At 33.7% G+C, this 19,868-nt stretch overlaps 3 protein-coding genes across 4 annotated transcripts; 2 read left to right on the forward strand and 1 right to left on the reverse strand.

Annotated features, from left to right (window-relative positions):
* Window positions 1-28: 28 nt before the first annotated feature.
* On the reverse strand, window positions 29-12,440 carry zcchc4 (zinc finger, CCHC domain containing 4). The gene is made up of 13 exons (XM_048170084.1): window positions 12,252-12,440; window positions 12,030-12,148; window positions 11,116-11,198; window positions 10,615-10,893; window positions 9,339-9,419; window positions 3,653-3,725; window positions 3,425-3,572; window positions 2,971-3,071; window positions 2,763-2,884; window positions 1,475-1,550; window positions 1,351-1,402; window positions 1,127-1,259; window positions 29-473 (listed from the first exon to the last, which is right to left on the reverse strand). The coding sequence occupies exons 1-13, from the start codon at window positions 12,352-12,354 to the stop codon at window positions 377-379; spliced, it is 1,467 nt and encodes a 488-aa protein (XP_048026041.1). The 5' UTR covers window positions 12,355-12,440; the 3' UTR covers window positions 29-376.
* Window positions 3,771-9,384, forward strand: si:dkey-219e21.4 (tripartite motif-containing protein 14). Of its 2 annotated transcripts, none has more exons than XM_048170085.1 (7): window positions 3,771-4,058; window positions 4,538-4,706; window positions 5,445-5,543; window positions 5,837-6,067; window positions 6,167-6,186; window positions 6,396-6,538; window positions 8,034-9,384. In XM_048170085.1, the coding sequence occupies exons 2-7, from the start codon at window positions 4,551-4,553 to the stop codon at window positions 8,630-8,632; spliced, it is 1,248 nt and encodes a 415-aa protein (XP_048026042.1). In that variant the 5' UTR covers window positions 3,771-4,058; window positions 4,538-4,550; the 3' UTR covers window positions 8,633-9,384. The 2 variants fall into 2 exon arrangements, with proteins under 2 accessions (XP_048026042.1, XP_048026043.1); XM_048170086.1 differs by having other exon boundaries at window positions 3,776-4,058; window positions 5,454-5,543.
* A 2,793-nt stretch (window positions 12,441-15,233) lies between the features above and the next one.
* On the forward strand, window positions 15,234-19,704 carry cdca9 (cell division cycle associated 9). The gene is made up of 10 exons (XM_048170659.1): window positions 15,234-15,440; window positions 15,521-15,652; window positions 15,742-15,782; window positions 15,868-15,919; window positions 15,995-16,065; window positions 16,144-16,193; window positions 19,061-19,147; window positions 19,230-19,299; window positions 19,380-19,466; window positions 19,554-19,704. The coding sequence occupies exons 1-10, from the start codon at window positions 15,323-15,325 to the stop codon at window positions 19,605-19,607; spliced, it is 762 nt and encodes a 253-aa protein (XP_048026616.1). The 5' UTR covers window positions 15,234-15,322; the 3' UTR covers window positions 19,608-19,704.
* Window positions 19,705-19,868: the final 164 nt, after the last annotated feature.

Genomic DNA, 19,868 nt, shown 5'->3' on the forward strand with positions numbered 1-19,868 from the left:
GATACAGGAATGACATCCATTCCAATAATACAGTAATTATATTCAAAGGTTTAATCCACAGATAGTCATTGTTTGAGCCACATAAGCTAGAACAAAGCTTCTTTGAATCATTAATCTAGACCGTTTTGATGAGTTTTGTTCACAATGTGTTAATTGTACTGGGAACATTCTAGTGTAGGATAAGCTTATGACAAGGACAAGATGCATGAAAATAAAATGGCAAACATATAACTGGCTGTAGATGCACAAAAACCTTACTGTATACATGTAGGTTTAACACCAGTTCATGTTTTCACACTTTGTGATCTCACTTTGTGTTTGTGATGCAATTCTCAGCAGCCTCAAAACCATTGTTTCCATAATGCACTGTGGGAGATCATGTAACTTTTCTTTTCCTCTTGTTCTTAGCTGTGGGTTTGCCTGTAATGTGTTTTGACAGGCCTTGAGCTCCACGACCACCTTCCACAGGCATTCTGTTGGCAGAACATGTGTAAGAGAATCGTATAAATATATTAAAACACTTGAAGAACCAGTTTGTATTAGTGTGAAAATCATAGTCTTTTTGTTCATGTAGAAACATGTTACTACAGTATCATCATCAATACAGCACTGTGACCAATTATCTGAGTGTCTGGAGAACATTAATAATGTTTATAAGCCATTGGTAGTATTAGGGCAGATATTCTGTATATATTTTATTATTTTAAATTATAAAGCATAATTTAAGAGTTTTAAAACATTTCCCCCTTGTTTCACAAACAAGGCTTAAGCTAATCCCAGACTAAAATGAATGTTTCACCAGTAATATGTTTTTCTAAGGCATGTTTATAAAAGCTACTATGGTCAAATCCTGGCTTAATCTAAGCCCTGTCTCTGAAACCAGGCCTTATTGTATTTTTAGGGTAATCTTTGTTTATATACTGGTCTTATTTTAGTATGATTGAATTACTATTTTTATATTTTCAGTTTTTTTTTTTTTTTTTTTCAATTTCAGATGTAGTTATTTTAGTAGTTAAGTTAAACTTGACATTTTATTTTATTATTTCAAGTAACAAAATAATGTTTATTTAATTTAAAATAAACTGTAGTTTAATAGTTAACTATAATAATCTTGGTTTATACTCACTGTTTATTGTGTTTCTTAGGGCAGGCTCTAAGTTTGTGTTTATGGCTGCCACAGTTGAAACAGCCAGTTTGGCTCTGACCGCAAGGGTGATCAGGGAGAGCGCAGTGAGCACATGAAGAACAATGGCGCCAAGCTGGAGAGAGAAAGAAAGCAGAAAAGATGCAATGAGAGAGCAAGAAATAAACCTTAGGGGACATCAGTCAAATTAATTCAAATTTGCTTACAAGGCTTCACACACCGCCCACATTGATCGCAGTGCCTCCATTCTCGCCCATCCTGTGAGATAAATAGGGAAATGTCAGTAAATCTACTCCTATTCCATATACTGAATTATACATTAGCATTTACCTTTGATGGACAAGTGTCACACTTGGGGCAGTGTTTGTTTCCTGCAGACACATACCTCTCACAAACACTGCAAAATCTGAGAAGAATGGAAAAATATTAATAGTAGAATTTTAGCCACCTCAATCAATGCAATTCAGCATTTAAAGCAAATTACATATTAAAAAAAACAACAAATAAATGATTAAGTGTATGTTTAACCCTCATAATGCATTCAAGATCTGCATTAAATTTTTGCATTCCCAGATCAGTTTGGCCACCGTGGAACGTAAGCTTATACAACTGTTATAACTTAATATTTTTTAATTAAAACAACATTGTACCTAATCAATAACTTCTAAAAGTTTTCAATGTAACATTTACTGTTTTTATTCATTTTTAAAAAAAGGCTTTAATTTAAAAAAAAAAAGGTTTCTTTAGTTAACAATGAACTAAGAAATAACAATACTTCTAAAGCATTTATTAATCTTAAATGTTAATTTCAACATTTACTAAAACATTATTAAAATCAAACATTGTATTAACATTGGTTAATGCACTGTGAACTAACATGAACAAACAATGAACATTAAAAAAGATTAAAAAATATAAATACTGTAACAAAAGTAATTGCTCATTGTTAGTTAATACATTACAATAAGGTTTGATTTGTTAACATTAGTTAAAGTGTTACTGAATATATAATTATATGAAAGAACATAATAGAATTACCAGTATTCCATTGAACCTATAAGCCAAGACTGCCCAAAAACAGTCCAAATTTATGAAAATTACATATTCATTTTCTAACAATTCAACACCAATATTACACTGGAATGTTGTTATATATTTTAATTATTTTAAATTATTTTTTCCATGAACTTTAACTTCAGATGAAAAAGATGATACGTTTTTCATGCTGCAGTGGTTTATCAATAGACGTGCATGCATTTTCATGCTTATAAATAAAATTCAGTCTCAAAAGTGTACACGATATGGGTAGGAGGCTACATTTATTTTACAAAAAGTAATTTTAAGAGAAATATGTTTATATATATATATATATATATATATATATATATATATATATATAAGTGGCATAGTGTTAAAGCCTCAGTTGATAGCCGGGTCAAGATGGACCTGAACGCAAAAGGAAAAAAAAAATTGAATGGTTATATCTCTTAAAAAAAAAAAAATTTCCTAAGTTAGTTCCTGTACTAAAAATGCATTTTATTTTTCATTTTTTTGTATCTCTTTTGGGACCAAACAAACCCTGAATGCATTAAGAAGAAGAGTTGTGTTGTATATGCACCTGTAACCTTCATCCACTGGTAAAATGATATCTTTAGGGCTCAGATTGGTGAAAAGTCGAACAGGTGACTGCTTACGGCCCTTCTTTCCATGTTTATATAGAGGGTGGTTATCATAATCGACCTGAGAATGAAGATCAACACTTGACTACCCTGTAAATATTTTATTATATTAATTAACATTTGTTTAACATGATATTCCTATAATACCTGGTAATCCAGCATAGAGAAAGAGGGAAAACACTCAAGGATACGGGACTCAAAGAAGTATGGGAAGATCCAGATCATTGGCATCTCGGCTGCATCGCTCACTAAAGAGGATTTCAACAACAACATCAACAGGTAAGAATGATAACATTATGATGTCTCTGAGTCAACTTTTAATCACCCTCATGCCATTACAAACCTGTATGATTTAATTTATTTCTTGGAATATAAAATGGTTTCTGAAGCCATATGATAGTGTGTGAGGAAAAAGACAAACCAGCATAATTCTAAGTTTATTTTCCACTGAAGAAATAAAGGTTGAGGGTGAGTAAAAAAAAAAAAAGACAGAATTGTCTTTTGGTTAAATTTGTAAAAGTGAGTAAAACATACATTTAGCAAAGCATTATGTTTGAAAGTAAAACATGCACAAGTTGTTACAAAACTTAGTTGCTTACACCTTTATTCTGCTTTTTCCAGGTCATCGACATCTGAGAGAAACTGTTGGCTAGTGGCTTCACAAGTCCTCCAAATGGGGGGTCTGTAACCATGACTACCTTGGCTCCTCCCTCCTCACGCAGAAAGCTTTGAAAAAATGTGACCGCTTCCTGCACAAAAGCGTATCATGATTTTTTCAGAACGTACAAGAGGGACCACATTTGACGTCAAAGGAGGTTTATTTTTTTACCTCATCATCAAAGAAGTGATGATTGAACATATTATAGTGGCAGAACTCATTCTGTCCAAAAAACTGGCAGTACCTAAGAGGGCAGAAAAAGAAAGAGGTTGATGGCAACAAAATGCATGCAATGCACTAAATGAAATACAAGTTTCAACATGAATTTCAGAACAGCTAAATAAAACCCACAATCTGCTGTTATTTCCAAACCCTGCAGGTCAACAAGTCTGGAACTGAGCAGACAAAATCCTGTCAGTTATAAAACACTGTGAAAGTGTGTGCACACAAATACGCATATGCAGCAGGCTTTGGCTTGTTAAAAGGGGCTGTACAACTTTTTCAACACATTCCACAGACGATGCTTGCAGGAGGACGACAATCAAACACATTCACTATTCTCATATCACTTTCTTAGGTAAGTTGTTTTATTGCATTATTTTATTGCATATTATTATTTCAGTGCCATGCAGTACTAAGAGCACAACTAATTTACATCGTCATAAAGATAAAACATTTTAAAGCACTTTAAGAACTTGATAGCGAGCCAATGTCAATACATATACCGTATGTGCAGGCTGCTCAAAAGCTTATATGCTTTGAATTTTCATTTCTTTGCTTTAGGCTATGCAGATATACATGTGCCTTTTGGCATCCGGTTATTTTTAGTCAAGGCTTTTTTTTTCTTTTTTTTGGCACATTAGCAAAAACAAGGAACTAGTCTGCATGTCTTCTGAGAAAATCAGCAAATTTAGGAATGTTTTGTATTTGCATTTCATGCTTTATATACTACAACCGTACATTTTGACAAAATTATGATAATTACAAACTACTGATGTGAATGTGATTTTATGATGTTTTCTAAATGAGCTGCACATCGACTCCCATTATGCTCAGAGAACTTGGAGAGATGGCAGAGGAAGATTTTAGGCCTCTATCAGAGGAAACCAGTTCCTTCTGTCTGGCTACAGAGGCTCGTTCAGGGCCACAAGTCATCCAGCCCTTCCCACGCTCTCCAATACTGATCAGGAGAACTGGAGCCATCTCTCCAAAACCCTCAGAGCAGGTAATATAGACTCCCTAACCTGCCAAACAAAATTGATAAGCTGATTATGAAGTAGGGCAACCTACATGAGACCACATAAGGACAACCTACAAGGACAACATAAGAATGTAGTTGAAGGTTAGTTGAAGGTTGAACACATGCTCATGGGCTGCAAAAATGAAGACCCACTTAGATATACACTACAATTCTAAAGTTTTGGTTGGTATTACAATTACCAATTTATTCCTGTGATGGAATTTAGTGTCACATGATCTTTCATAAATCATTCTAATATGCTGATTTGGTGCTCAAGAAACATTTCTTATTGTTATCAGTGTTGATAAAAGTTACACTGCTTAATATTTTTGTGGAGGCCGTGATACATTTTTCTACCGGATTCTTTGATGAATAGAACTTTTAATAGAACAGCATTTTTGTAAAGGTTTATTTTTGGAGTTTTTGCTTTTATTATGATAGGACAGTAAGCTAAGTTGGAGAGAGAGGGACAGGATCGGGAAAGTCCACGAGCTGGGACTCGAACTCAAGTCACCTTAAGCACAACAGTGCTATATGTCGGCGTGCTGCCCACGAGGCTATCGAGCATTTTTTGAGAGAAATCTTTTGCAAGATTATAAATGTCTTTACTGTCGCATTTGATCAATTTAGTGCTTCCTTGCTAAATAAACATTCATTTAAAAAAAAAAAAAAAAAAAAAAAAAAAAAAAACACAGTAGTGTATGTTAATAATAATAAAAAAAGTGTCAACAGCTGCCAGTCTGGTTGGAGGACTTGAAGAAGGAGAAGAAAAGAACAGAGTCTCATCTGGAATCTATTAAAAAGCGGCAAGCCAACCTAAATGTAAGTGAAATTCTATTGTAACTTGATTTGATCATGAAAACTGGTCTATATATGACTGGTGGTTGAAGGAGATGGTTTGGTGGTGACATCACCCAAATAAGGAAGTTGTTTCAGAGGCAGGGAAAGTTATTACATTTTGATTTAAAGATTAGAGTTAATTTTATTTTATCTCTTCAAATAATTATTCAAAATAATATCAGGAAAGCAGGTAGACTGAATGTCTACCTGAATGCGATAAAGCCTCAACTACCATAAATGTTAAATAACTGATGAATCATACATCTCTGCTGAAGACGAGTTCAGAGGCGATGAAGCAGCACGTACAGGAGTGTTATGAGGAGCTACATGTGGCTCTGCAGGAGGATGAGAAGGCTGTTCTAGACATGATAGAGCAAGACCGCCGGGAGACCAACAGTAAACTAAACCGAATTCTTCAAGACTGGAATCAACACCTTGGTCTGCTGCAGAAACACATCAGCACTATGCAGTCAGCTCAACAGAGCCCCACAGAGTCCATGAAGGAGGTAACAGTCAAAGACCAAACATGAATTTCATGTTGTTGTAATAATCTTGACAAATGCAGGGATCACATATATTGTCTTCTGCATGTTCTCTGCTTTCAGTCATTTCCTGAGGATTTTACGTAAGCCCATCTTTTTTCATTATACGAATAGCAGATTTTGTGACAAGTCCTTATAAATATAAATACATATTGATAACCTAATTATATGTCAAAACAATATGTCTTCCATGTTCTTTTCAATAGCAATCATGCTGTACATTACAATATATGTAATGCAACTTCTACTATGAATGCAATTAACTATATAATTCAAATGCATCTTCGGCTAGATTGACTAGCTGTCGTAAGAAACTGGACCCAGCTGAAGAACAGATAAAAATGAATGAGGAGAAGATCCAGAAGCTCATGAAGGTTCTTAGGAACATCTCAAAAGGTCTGAAAGCCCAGCTACAACGAAAGAGCCTGCTGCTGGGTACAAAACACTCTCAATCCATAAAACCCATCATTTTGTTGTACAAAAAAAGTTTGATCAGTCTAAATCAAGTTAATTATATATTTAAAAATATATTTTAGATATATATTGTTAAAATATATATATATATGAATAAAAAAAAAAAAAATATATATATATATATATATATATAATATACACTACCATTCAAAATTGAGGTCAACAAGTTTTTTAATAAAAAAATAATACTTTTATTAAGCATGGATGAATAAACTTGAACAAAAGTGACATTAAAAACTTTTATAAAACGGTTAGTTTCTGTCCTTCATTCTGATTGGTCAATAGCTGTGTTTTATTCACTGCTTCACCCAACGGTTCTTTGTATCACTACACAACACCCTTAGCCACTCTTAGCAACGTAAACGGTTTGTTCTTAATTTATATTATATTATTCATTGAAGCTTACTGTATTATGTAGAAGAGTGTTGTGAGAAAAAAGATTGAGTGAGCGAGTTTATTTAGATTTAGCATTTTCCTTCAGGTCAGTCCTATGTTCATAATAAAAAATGTTTAAATGTCCGCTGCAATATCTTGTCCTTTTAACAGTTAAGGGGTTTTCCCATGACTGACAGCGCTAGTCAAAGCATTTATCAGTTGTGTCTTGTTCAGTGCTCACAACAATTCAGTCTTTTCAATATAAAAGTGTTTGCAACTGAGTGAATCACTCATAAAGACAGTCTTTGCCGCCATCTAATGGTGTAATAATGTAACTTCTGTTGCTGTTCACGGTCAGGGACTATGTTTCCGGCGGAAGGAAGGCTTTTAGTGATTTTACTTAATGAAAGTTGCATTGATACATATTTTTTGGCTTTAAAATTGGTATTGTGTAGAAACTGTTTTATAAAAGCAATAAGGTACTCGAGGCTAGTGCTGTATATGTCATTGCCGTGACTTATTCACGATACAGCACAGCCTCTCGTACCTTATTGCTTACTTATATTGTTACGCACAAAATTATAAGAAATAAATGCTGTTCTTTGAACTATTAATCAAAGAATCCTGAAAAAAAAAGTGTCACGGCTTCCACAAAAATATTATGCAGCACAACAATTTAGCTTTGCCATCACAGGAATAAATTACATTTTAAAATGTATTAAGATAGAAAACAGTTATTATAAGTTGTAATAATATTCAATTCAAATAAATACTTAAATTTAAATTGGATCAAATAAATGCAGCCTCAGTGAAGATAGAGGGAAAAAAAATCATATTGACCTCAAACTGTTGAACAGTACTGTATATAGAGCATACAATATTTTAAAATGTACAAATCTTTATAATTTATATTTCTGCTTAAACCTTTAGACTTCTTTATATATATATATACTATGTAATGTATAGTATTAATGTGTGGATTAGCTAATATATAACAAGAAATATTTAGAATACTGAATAATGGGACCATGTTATGTGTAAATCATCTGTTTATGAATATTCTTGCATTTCATCTTGACAGACTCCTCAAATGTGGCGATTGATAAACTGACCTGTCACAAACAGATTAAGGTGACCTCGGAGGGACGGGGCATGTCCCTTTCTGCAGAGGAACACTGTGTTCCCAATGACCCTCTAAGATTTGATCAGTTATACTGTGCCTTGGGCTCCATTGCTTTTAAATCTGGGCAGCACTACTGGGAGGTGGATGTGCACTGCTGCCCATCATGGGCTGTGGGTGTGGCTTACGGGAGCCTACAGAGGAGAGGACGAGACAAAGCAGCCAAACTTGGACGGAACAGGTGCTCGTGGAGTCTTGAGTTTCAGGATGGGCATCTCATGGCCTGGCACAACGATCGGCACGTGGCACTACCCGTCACAGCAGCACGGGCTGCACCGAACAGGGTGGGAGTGTTTGTGAAATATCAGAAGGGTCGAGTGGTGTTCTATGATGCTGAGACTATGAGAATGCTGCAGGAGTTTTCAGCAGTGCAGACGGCCGTGTTTGACAGAGCACATCATCAGTTTACTGAGCCGCTCTACCCAGCTTTCCGCTTCTTCTCACCCAGAGACAAACACACAGGCCATCATCATATGGAAATATGCGACCTCGGTCTTTAATATTGTTTGAATACACGTCCGTTTAGGTCGGTAAGATTTTTGTTAATGTTTTTGAAAGTGGTTTCTAATGCTTATGCTCTTAAGGCTGAATTTATTTGATCAAAAATTACTGTAAAAATAATAAAATAATATTGTTACAATTTAAAAAACACTGTTTAAACTGTAAAATCAAATGTAATTTATTTCTGTGATGGCAAAGCTGGATTGTCAGCAGCCGTTCTTCATAAATCATTCTAATATGCTGATTTGATCTTTAGAAACATTTCTTATTCATTCTTATTTCTTATGTCTTATATCTTATCAGTGTTGAAAAAATTGTGATGCTTAATTTTTTTTGGAAAATGTGATGCATTATTTCCAGGATTCTCCGATGAACAGAAAGTTCAAAAGAACAGCATTTATTTGAAATAAAAATCTTTTGTACAATATATGAACAGTAATGTATATTATACTTATACTTTAGGACCACCATTATAGGACCACCTTTCTGAGATTCAGTTAATAGTGCAAGCATACCAAAAAAGCAAAGTCATCTTAATAGCACAGTGTACTACTTTAAACATGGTAAAAATATAGTAAAAACACAGTACAGTTAATTTTTTTTTTTAAATAAAATAATCATAAGGAGTGGAACACCCCCTCAATTCTATGTCTGTGTGGCTATTTAACCTTGTATTTGCAAATAATTATGTTGTATTATGTTTACCTGTAATCAATATCCAGCAATAAACTCTTCACGGTTGGACTCTTGCCCTCCATATTCCGTAACTTTATCACCTCATGTAATCTGTGAATTTATAAGAGAGTATAATTCAAATGCAAAGCTAAAATGTGAAGATATGCTTTCGACTGTTTGACTTTTTGACTATGCTTTACATTGCATTTGAAAACGTCTGTGACACAATTTAAGTTTTTTTAGATGTCGTATTTTCTAAGTGTAAGAAAACATAGATGCTTACATTAAAGGGTTAGTTCATCCCAAAACGAAAATTCATAATTTACTCACCCTCATGTCATTCTAAACCTGTAAGACTTTCGTTCATCTTCGGAACACAAATGAAGATCTTTTTGATGAAATATGAGAGATGTCTGTCCCTCAATTGACTGCCTTTGCAACTGACACTTTGACGCTTTAAAAAGTTTATAAAGAGATCAGAAAACTAATCCATATGAATCCATATGAATGAGCTTCTGCTTTTGTTCGCTGATAAATGTCTACCTGCGAGTAGAAAAGCCTAAATTAAATCTTCTGTTCTGTTCATCATAAAAAGCAATTGAGTCTCTTCAGAAAATTTGGACTAAACCGCTCCATTCATATGGATTAGTTTTATGATCTCTTTATGAACTTTTTGAAGCGTCAAAGTGGTAGTTGCAAAGGCAGTCTATGGAGGAACAGACATCTCTGAGATTTCATCAAAAAGATCTTCATTTGTGTTCCGAAGATGAACAAAAGTCTTACAAGTTTTGAACATGAGGGTGAGTAAATGATGACAGAATTTTCATTTTGGGGTGAACTATCCCTTTATGTGCAAAGACCCCTCTTTATATTAAGTGTCTTTAAATACTATGTACTAACATTTAAATTAAACATTTGATACACTGCAATTATTGTATGCTTGCATGTTTTATTACATTGTACATGTATTTAGAAAATACCTGCATGTAATTACTTCTGTAATCAATTTCTGTAATGTCGATAATTACACTGTTGACCCTTCCCTTACACCATAACACCAAACCTGTCCCTAACCTTACCCGTATCCCACCAAAGTACACTGTGCATAACATTTTTATGTAAGTACATAGTAGTTGAAGACACCTAATATAAAGTGTGACCAGTGCAAATAGTGACACATGCTTAAGTGTTAGCATAAGTGTAATGATATTTCTAGGCAAATAGCCTTTACCAACAAGTTTGGCTATTTGCACTTATGACACCCATGACTAGTTTTCCAACCACAGGAGTAACGGCTCACACCTACCGTGGTGTCCCTACGCAGAGAATTTTCTGGAAGCCTAACACAAGGAACATATCCAAGAGGAAATGACAGCTTCGGTCTGCAAACAGATATTGTGCATTACTCTTCTTGTTGACCAGAGGACACAGAAGTAGACTGGGCCTTTTTAACCGCTGCACTGTGATGTCCTCAGAAAGAGCCTTGTGTTTCGCGTGATTCGCCCATTCCCCAGGTAAGATCAACATCTGACAGTCCACACAGAACCTTCTTTGCTCCAGTGGCAGAGACACAAATTCTCTAAATCTGTGAAAGAAACAAACATGTGCACATATTAAATATTAAACATCAGGTCATCGTATCTTAGGTACTTTTGATATTTTACTGTCAGTTAATTGAAGTGGATATAGACAGGTCTTTGTTCCAGTGTTTAATATTTAGATTCACTTCCTTTATCATAAACAGACATGTCAATATCTCATTTGATGAGTGTAACATGGCTGAAATGTTAAAATAAGAGTCATTTACCTAGAACAGTATTCCTGATGAGTGAAAAGAGGCATCTTGGAGCGGTTCTGCTCCTCTCTGGCAAGCATCCTTGCTTCTGATATCTGGAGCATGAATTAATTTAATCAAGTGAATGAAAAAACACCTGTTGTACACAATCTATTACATGCCTTCTGTCAACTGACTGATATTTCATACTTTTGAGCAAGTAAAAGGCCTTTTAGTATAATTATAAGTATGTTCACCTTCCTAGGTCCACCTTCAGTGTCTTTTTGGTGTGTAATCTTTAATGACTTTAATAAAGTAAACGTAAGAATAACTTGTATATTGTTGGTAACAATTCAACATTTACACTTTATCATCATTGCACTGCATTATATTTTTGTACCATCTTAATTAAAATGACAGTGCTTTGTTCATAAAATTAAGCATTTAAATAATATCTTACTACAACATATTATTGAGAGAAATATAGTGACAACTGATATTGAATGCGTTTATGCAAGTAGCCTGTTATACTGTTATAAAAATCTCTTCATTACAAACTGTCTGAAATCCATCTTATTTTTGGCCTTAAAAATAATAACAACTCCATATTTTTGCTCAGTTTGAGCCTCTTAATAAAATTGGGGTGTTTTTTCTACAAAAGTAGCTCCATTTTCTCACTGTTAAACTACGTCTGCCATAAAATCCTGATGTATCAAATATTAATAGGACTTTTTTTTAACGATTTTGTCTAAATGTTCAATAGACTAATACATTGAAAAAAAAATAATATGTCAGGCTTTACAGTGTTTAATCTTATTATATTGCTTGTAATTTTCAATATTTCATGAAAAAAACCAACAACTCTGGAAATCTGCTTTGACAGGCACAAGCAAACGTGTTGCATAAAACTGATACATTGAGCAACACTAGGTTAGCTCAAAACTAACCTTCTCGTCTGCCCACTGAAAGAAGTTGCAGTCTTTTCTATCTCGACAAGCAGAACACGCGTAAAATCTCCTTCCTTTCTCCCCTCCTTTGCCAGTTTTCTCGAACAACAGAGCTGGCCCTGAGAAAAGCACGTGTCAGTGAGGTTATTATACATTAGTTCATATAATATTTTGGAATTACAAAACTAACATTGCAGCAATATTATTAAGTTTATCTCGTACCATGTGGACACCGTGGTATTGTTTTGTCGCTTTCATTTTGAATAATCACTTCTATTCCGCCGCTATCCACAACATCATCCAGTATTTTACCCATGCTACGCATGAGAATCAAAACAACACTCACACGCGTGACAGAAGGCTGCCATTAGACAACCAAATCTGTCGCACACATATGACGTCGCGTATCGTCAACTAAAGGCTTCTTAAGTTTTTTAAGTTAATCCCTTTATATGTTTCTCCTGTAATACTTATAATAGATCAATAAGAGCTCTTTTCCAGAAGGATGTTGTGTCGAAACCAAATGTAATTGCATTCTGGAATCAATTTGTGAGTGATGTTGGTTGGAAAAAAGTCTGGCTTCTGCCTAACCGGTATCTCTTAACAAACAAGGTTAAAGAAGTGTCTTTTAAGCTTCTCCACAAAATATACCCTGCTAAACATTATTTAATTAAATTTTAAAAAGACAAAGATGTAAGCTGTAGCTTTTGCAAGCAGAAGCCGGAGACAGCTGTTCATTTATTTTGGCACTGCCCTTATGTATCTTATTTTTGGAAAAATGTACTTGACTTTATTGTTGGAAATGATGATGGAAATTTTATTTTACAGTGGAAAGATGTTCTTTTAGGCATTATTGTAAACTCCAAAGATAAACAGACTTGCTCTTATTTTATTAATTTTTTGTATTTGTATTTTAATGGCCAAATTTCATATCCATAAATGTACATTTTCAGGTAAAAAAACAAAACATGTTTCATAGCATTTAAAAATGAAGTGAAATATTATATTGAATCTATATTGCCCTCGAAGAAACAAAAAGCTATTAGAATTTTGCAAGCATGTACACTTTTTAATGTATTCTTAGATTTGTTTTTATATGCGCCCATTTCAAATTTCTGTATTGTTGTTGTAACTATTGTGTTTCTCTGTTCAATAAATTGAAGCAAAAAAAAAAAAAAAGTTAATCCCCTTTAAATATTGTATCAATAACAAAACTAAAGAAATACATTTTAAAATTTTGCATACCATCTACCCTGTTAAATCAATAATTTCAAGATACTCTGATATTGATGACTTGCTCCTTTTGTAAAAATGAGACAGTGTTAACACATTTGTTTTTTGATTGTAAAATTACCCGAAATTTTTGGAAGGAAATGGCAGAATTTATTTTTAATCAGGTAAAGGATAAATACTGTTTTTATTTAAAGGATATTATTGTGTACTATGAAAACAATGTTAACAAAGGTCTTGAATACATTGTTAATTTATTCATATTGCTGGCAAAATTTCATACATAAACAAAAATGCTTAAATTCATCCCCAATATTTAAGGTATTTTTAGTGGAATTTGATTGTTTTATACAGTATCTTTGAAATTGTTAAAAAACAAAAAGTCATTAATATGTTTAAAATGTTATGATATTATCAGATCCCCTGTTATTAATTAATGTCACACTTTGTATTACACTGCCTTATGCTATGCTCTGTTTGTAAATTGTTCTATTTTCATAAAAAAAAAAAAAAAAAAAAAAAAAAAAAACTTTTTTACTTTTATTCTGTTAAACTTCGTAGCATAAGTTTACTGGGAATCAAAATCATTTCACTTACAGTACAGTCCAAAAGTTTGGAACCACTAAGATTTTTAATGTTTTTAAAAGAAGTTTCGTCTGCTCACCAAGGCTACATTTATTTAATTAAAAATACAGTAAAAAACTGTAATATTGTGAAATATTATTACAATTTAAAATAACTGTTTTCTATTTGAATATATTTCCAAAGTAATTTATTCCTGTGATGGCAAAGCTGAATTTTCAGCTCATTACTCCAGTCTCAGTGTCACATGTCCTTAGAAATCATTTAATATGCTGATCTGCTGCTCAAGAAACATTTAATGTGTACAATTGTACAAAATTTTTGTACAATTTTTTTTTCAGGATTTTTGATGAATAGAAAGTTCAAAAGAACAGTGTTTATCTGAAATCTAATCTTTTGTAACATTATAAATGTCTTTACTGCCACTTTTGATTGATTTAATGCATCTTTGCTGAATAAAAGTATTCATTTCTTTAATTTCTTTTCAAAAAAATAAAAATAAAAATTCTTACTGACCCCAAACTTTTGAACGGTAGTTAATGCTACAGAAGCTTTGTATTTCAGATAAATGCTGTTCTTTTGAACTTTCTATTCATCAAGAATCCTGAAAAAAAAAGTACACAACTGTTTTCAACATTGAAAATAATCATAAATGTTTATTGAGCAGCAGATCAGCATATTAGAATGATTTCTGAAGGATCATGTGACACTGAAGACTGGAGTAACGATGCTGAAAATTCAGCTTTGCATCACAGGAATAAATTACTTTGTCAAATATATTTAAATAGTACACAGTTATTTTAAATTGTAATAATATTTCATATTACTGTTTTTTATGATTTTTAATTAAATAATGTAGCCTTGGTGAGCAGACGAAACTTCTTTTAAAAACATTAAAAATCTTAGTGGTTCCAAACTTTTGGACTGTACTGTATGTGAATTACTAAATTATTTGACGTTAACCTGAATCCTATAACTCTGGTTTATTTTTTAATCTATTTTTCTTTTATTTTTTCTTTATTTTATCCACTTTTGTTGTGGGTTGTATGTCTTTAAGATCATTAATAGAATCGAAATTAAGACTTTCTATGTCTACTTAAGTCATAATTTCGACTTTTCATCTCATATTTATGACATAATGTCATAATTATGAGGTTTCATCTCATAAATATTCCCAAACATTTCTGTCAGAGTTGAACCCATTTGATCTAATATATTTACTTTAATTAACCCCTGAGATTATAATTTAATATTTCAATATTTTAACAACTTTAATAATAATATTTATTATTAATATTATTTTATTATTATTAAACTGTTCATTTCTAGGCGCATCCAGTCCAGTAGGTGGCGGGAGAGTATCTTATAAATTTGTTTGCCAATCGTTATTAAAACAGAAGAAGGTAATTGGTGAGCACCTGTTCTGAGGTGTGTGTTGTTCATAAAAAGATCTGAAAATCACTATTTGTATTATTATTAGCATGCCTCCCCGAAGAACTAGAAAAGTCAGTCAGGATTCTGAAGGTCAGCCTGATTATGACCAGAAAATTAGACTCACCAAGAGAAAGGAGCTGTTCATACAACAGTTTGAGAAGGAAGGTCAGTCATATATTAAAGCCAATACATACTCTTTCCTGTATATGTATTAATTAACCCATTTTTTTGCTTGCACCAAATAGCTCAGGCCCGGATAAATGAAATGGAGACCAATCTGAACAAATTACTGGCAACTGTGGACCGAGTTTTCAAAATAGAGCTGATGAAAATGCCGCAATCGCTTCACACCACGCTGATAAAAGACCTAATGAATGGTACGACGATTACAGAGCCTGTTCGTCCTGTCTGGACGTTATTATGAATATTAATGTTATTTGTCTTTATAATCGATCATGTTTTTCAGATGATGACACGTCTGTGGGCGAGGTCACTATGGCACTAACGGTAAAATGATTTTGCTGCCCTCTGGTGTTTACTTAAGGTTACCGCAGAGTTGTGGTGGTTGTATTCTTTCTTTTTCTTCATTTAGAATACGTCTCCAGAAATTCAGAAACCCCTGTCTCGAAAACCAAGCAAAAAAGGTGCAAGGCAACTTATAAAGTCACGTTTTTAAATTCAGCTTTCATTCTTTTTAGGTTAACTTACGTTCCTTTCAGGTTTAAATACTACAGCAGGGCAACAGAGGTCATCGAGTCAAAACAAGACCACTTCAGTGGAAGGTACAAAGGTACTGACCCTCCATTTGTTTTTTGTCCTCTTTCTGTATGCCTAATTTAAAATTTACATATGAGCTTTCTCATAACAGAAACCTGCAAAGAAGACCCTGCACAGCAGTAACAGCACTGGAAGTCTGAGGTAAAGTTTTAATTTCTGGTGGTCTTTGGTTACTTTAGACCATTTTTGAGTTACAATGTATCACTTCATTGGAAAGTTACTAAAACTTTCTTGTGAATCTGTTGAAAACAAGTTGTGGACTGGACATGATTTGAAAACATTAAATGGTCTTGAATGGCAAATGTGAAAAAATACAAAGATACAGAGCAGTTTTTCGGGGTACAATCTACAAATCAGCCACAGTAATGTAATCTTTGATCAGGTGTAAATGTATAACCAAAATATGAAACCTATTAAAATTAGTAGTAATGTCTGGGAATACTTAAGCAACCAGGGAATGAGAAAAAAAAAAAAAAAAAAAAATAAATATATATATATATATATATATATATATATATATATATATATATATATATATATATATATATATATATATATATATATATATATATATATATATATATATATATATATATATATATATATATATATATGGGGCTAAACAGACTTCTAGTAGTTAAATCATGACATTATATTTAATTTTCTTATTTTTTCCTAACTAGATGGCGCCAATCTGCCTATCATGCATGAAATGTAATACTTCTCCTGTTTTTTTACTTGAACACTGTATTAAAGGTGCAATATGTAGGATTTTCTGTCTTTAGAGGCCTATTCAAAACAAAAGCGTAGCATGATGATGCCAAGTTTGAGCGTGGAATCTTGGGACATGTGGTCTTCACCTCACAGCCAGTGGAAAATAATCGGGATAGGACTCAGAAAGAAATCATGTTCATGGATGAGATTATTAACATTACTGTAGTATGAAACAGAGCAGGACTGAGTGTTGTGGGAGCTGAATAGGGCCGCTGGAGCGATTTGTTAACGAGAGACGAATGCAACACGCCGCAAGCAGCGGAACTTTTATTATGCCACAGTCGCCGGCGCTTGCGCTTTCCCGGTCATGGGTAACACAGCTCTGTTTATCATATTAGATACATTAGAGAGTGTTGAAAATGATGTTATAACGTTACTCTGTGCGTTCGCTCGGCGGCTGCCATGAGACACTTGTTGCACACTGCAGTAAGATAGATTGACTTTAGAATATCATTAATTAATTCTGGATGGCTTGTTTTGATAAATGGCATGCAATTAATTTTAAAATGTATTGTATGATGGAGAAAATTCTGTATTACTGTTACTAAAAATAAAGCTGCATCTGATTATGCTATGTTAGCAACTTCACAAAATAGTGTTTTTCTCTGAGGCATGGTAAAGCATCAAGAAAAATTGGGAATCAAGAAAATTAGATTAAAACGACTAAACGTGTTGAGCTATATAACAATAACTAGTTTTCTGTCTATAAATATATCAAAACAGTTGTTCCCTTGTCTATTAAAACATGTAATATATTACAGCATCTTTGGTGTTTCCATGGTTTCTACAAAATAAAACCGGAAACCGAGGGTAACGCGGGTATGACGCAATTGACAGGCGATTCCTCACACGTCCCGGAGCCTTGGTTAAAATTGCAATTTTCTCACGATTTACAAATAGTTAGAAACATTTGGGATATTGTAAGTACTCAAGTAAACAAAATATGTGACCCGGTCTGGCGAAATGAGTCGGAAGTCGCAACGTTCTATTTTAAGATATGGGCCGATAATGTGGAAAAACAATGAAAAAATCGTTTTTTTGTTTTTTTTAAAGCTAATTTCAAAGAACAGACTTTCAAAAATAATCTCCCAAAGATTCGTAGTCCAGATAATTGAGTAAAGGTATTTAAATGGCTATTAAATTTGACATGGTTTTACCGTTTCGACTGACAGGCACGCGATTTGTTCCAGCCATCCTCCTGTCAGACTAGCACTTCAGACAGTCCTTCAGACTTAAGTTTTCGTGAGGATTTATTGTTTATGGACCGTTTTGATTTCGGTAATTACATCTAGAAAGGTAAAAGCATTGATGGCATCTATAAAAGAGATATATGAAAGCGAAACGGAAGTCCAGTGAGGAGGATGCACGAGAGGAGACCTGCACGTTTAATTGGTATGTGTATACTGTAATACTACATTTACAATGCTTATCGGTGGCATGCACTTTGATCGTGAAAGTGAAAGTGCCCTTTGCGGTCGCATCACGGTGCTCCCGTGTTCCCGTGTTCCTATTTCTCCCGATGTGAGCTCCAGTCCATTACAATTTAGAGTGGTTATGGCCTGGGTATACTTCATTTCCCGCGAGCCTTCTAAAGAAACTCCTTTGGCCATGAATTAATTAATTAATTCAAATAAATACTTTTAAAATAATTTGAGCTTCAGCTGGTTTAATAGCGCATATATAAAAAAAATGTCTTTGGTCAAATTAAGCTGTAAAATAAATAGTTTATCCCTTTAAATGCAATGGATTTTGAAAGATATCAACAAAAAAATGGCAAAAAACTAAAAGCGATTTTCTCAGGTTTTCAATTGGAAAAAGAGGGAAGATGACCATAATTCAAATGGGTATATCTTTAAAACCATTCAAGGTATGACTTTGACTAGGATATCATTTTAAAGCGTATTGTCTCATCTTTCCATTGATACCAAAATCTCAATTTTGGAATTTGGGTCACTGTGACTCATTTTGCCGGATCAGGTCACACATATACAGTAACACTGGACTAGTGGTTTTACATATTGCACCTTTAACTAAATGATTTATTTTTATTTTTTTATAAATGCATCAATATTAAATATTATTGAAACTAAATAAAATAATAAAAATGTAAGCTCCTTGACTTTGTTCTTGACTGCTGGGGTGGAATAATTGCCTTTTGTCCACAATGGAATATTCCTAATGGTCAAATATAGTGGAGAGCTCAAATTTGGATTCCTCTTTACTCTCATTGACAGGTGTGCCTCAACTATCAGTGCAAAAAGAACCCAAGGACGGGTTGTCAAACTCAGTGACCAAGCATTTGGTTTAGGACCTAAATTTAGGTAAAGTTTCCTTTCTTGCATGGTGAGTTTCTTTTCAGATGTGCATTTTCACTAAAAATGCTGCTTTTCTTTTGATGAACAGACAAGCTAGTCGCTCTGTTGGAGATGAAATGATGATGGCTACGGCCACGATAGTAACTTCCCATGGAGAAGTATGTCTGTGTATATATGAACCATTGCAAAGTTTTTGCTCATTATAGCATTCAACAATGGTCCTTTTCTGCATTTCAAGACACTGCTACTATCTGAGGACAATAAAGATGACATCAGCGTTGAATTGCTCGATGATGCGGCTGTAGATCAGATGCGAAAGATCAAGGTAAACCATTTAATCACTTTACGTGGTTGGTTTAAAGAGATGCTGGAAATTTAGCTTAACCAGAAGTTTGTGACCTCTTTATTGCAGGACCTAATGGACTATCTGTGTAACAAAAAAGTGGGGCTCAATAACACACGCTGATGCTTTTTATTCCAGTCGGTTGGAGCTAATGTTTTAATGTAAATTAATAAATAAACTATTGTAAAGAGATGCAATAAAGTGATATTTATAATTTGTCGTGTGTGCAGTGGGTGTGGGTGTGGGTTTTTTTTTTTTTTTTTTTTTTTTTTTTGTGTGCCCACATTCCCCCCCCCCCCCCCCCCCCAAGACTACATGTGATTCTAAAGTACCTGTACATTATCCACCGGTGCGGTGACTGACAGCCACACATTCTCCTCAAAA

Source organism: Megalobrama amblycephala, linkage group LG20 (assembly GCF_018812025.1).
Source record: "Megalobrama amblycephala isolate DHTTF-2021 linkage group LG20, ASM1881202v1, whole genome shotgun sequence".
NCBI classification, from domain to species: domain Eukaryota; kingdom Metazoa; phylum Chordata; class Actinopteri; order Cypriniformes; family Xenocyprididae; genus Megalobrama; species Megalobrama amblycephala.

Bases quoted from the DNA above. Each gene is read 5' to 3' on its own strand.
- si:dkey-219e21.4 (XM_048170085.1), top strand. From the start codon at position 4,551: ATGGCAGAGGAAGATTTTAGGCCTCTATCAGAGGAAACCAGTTCCTTC. The intron at 5,544-5,836 runs GTAAGTGAAATT...TCTCTGCTGAAG, and splicing joins AGCGGCAAGCCAACCTAAAT to ACGAGTTCAGAGGCGATGAA. The intron at 6,187-6,395 runs GTAAGCCCATCT...ATCTTCGGCTAG, and splicing joins TCATTTCCTGAGGATTTTAC to ATTGACTAGCTGTCGTAAGA.
- zcchc4 (XM_048170084.1), bottom strand. From the start codon at position 12,354: ATGCGTAGCATGGGTAAAATACTGGATGATGTTGTGGATAGCGGCGGA. The intron at 9,420-10,614 runs GTAGGTGTGAGC...ATAAATTCACAG, and splicing joins CTCTGCGTAGGGACACCACG to ATTACATGAGGTGATAAAGT. The intron at 474-1,126 runs GTGAGTATAAAC...TTCTGCCAACAG, and splicing joins CCTAAGAAACACAATAAACA to AATGCCTGTGGAAGGTGGTC.
- cdca9 (XM_048170659.1), top strand. From the start codon at position 15,323: ATGCCTCCCCGAAGAACTAGAAAAGTCAGTCAGGATTCTGAAGGTCAG. The intron at 15,920-15,994 runs GTGCAAGGCAAC...CGTTCCTTTCAG, and splicing joins TCGAAAACCAAGCAAAAAAG to GTTTAAATACTACAGCAGGG. The intron at 19,148-19,229 runs GTAAAGTTTCCT...TTTGATGAACAG, and splicing joins GGTTTAGGACCTAAATTTAG to ACAAGCTAGTCGCTCTGTTG.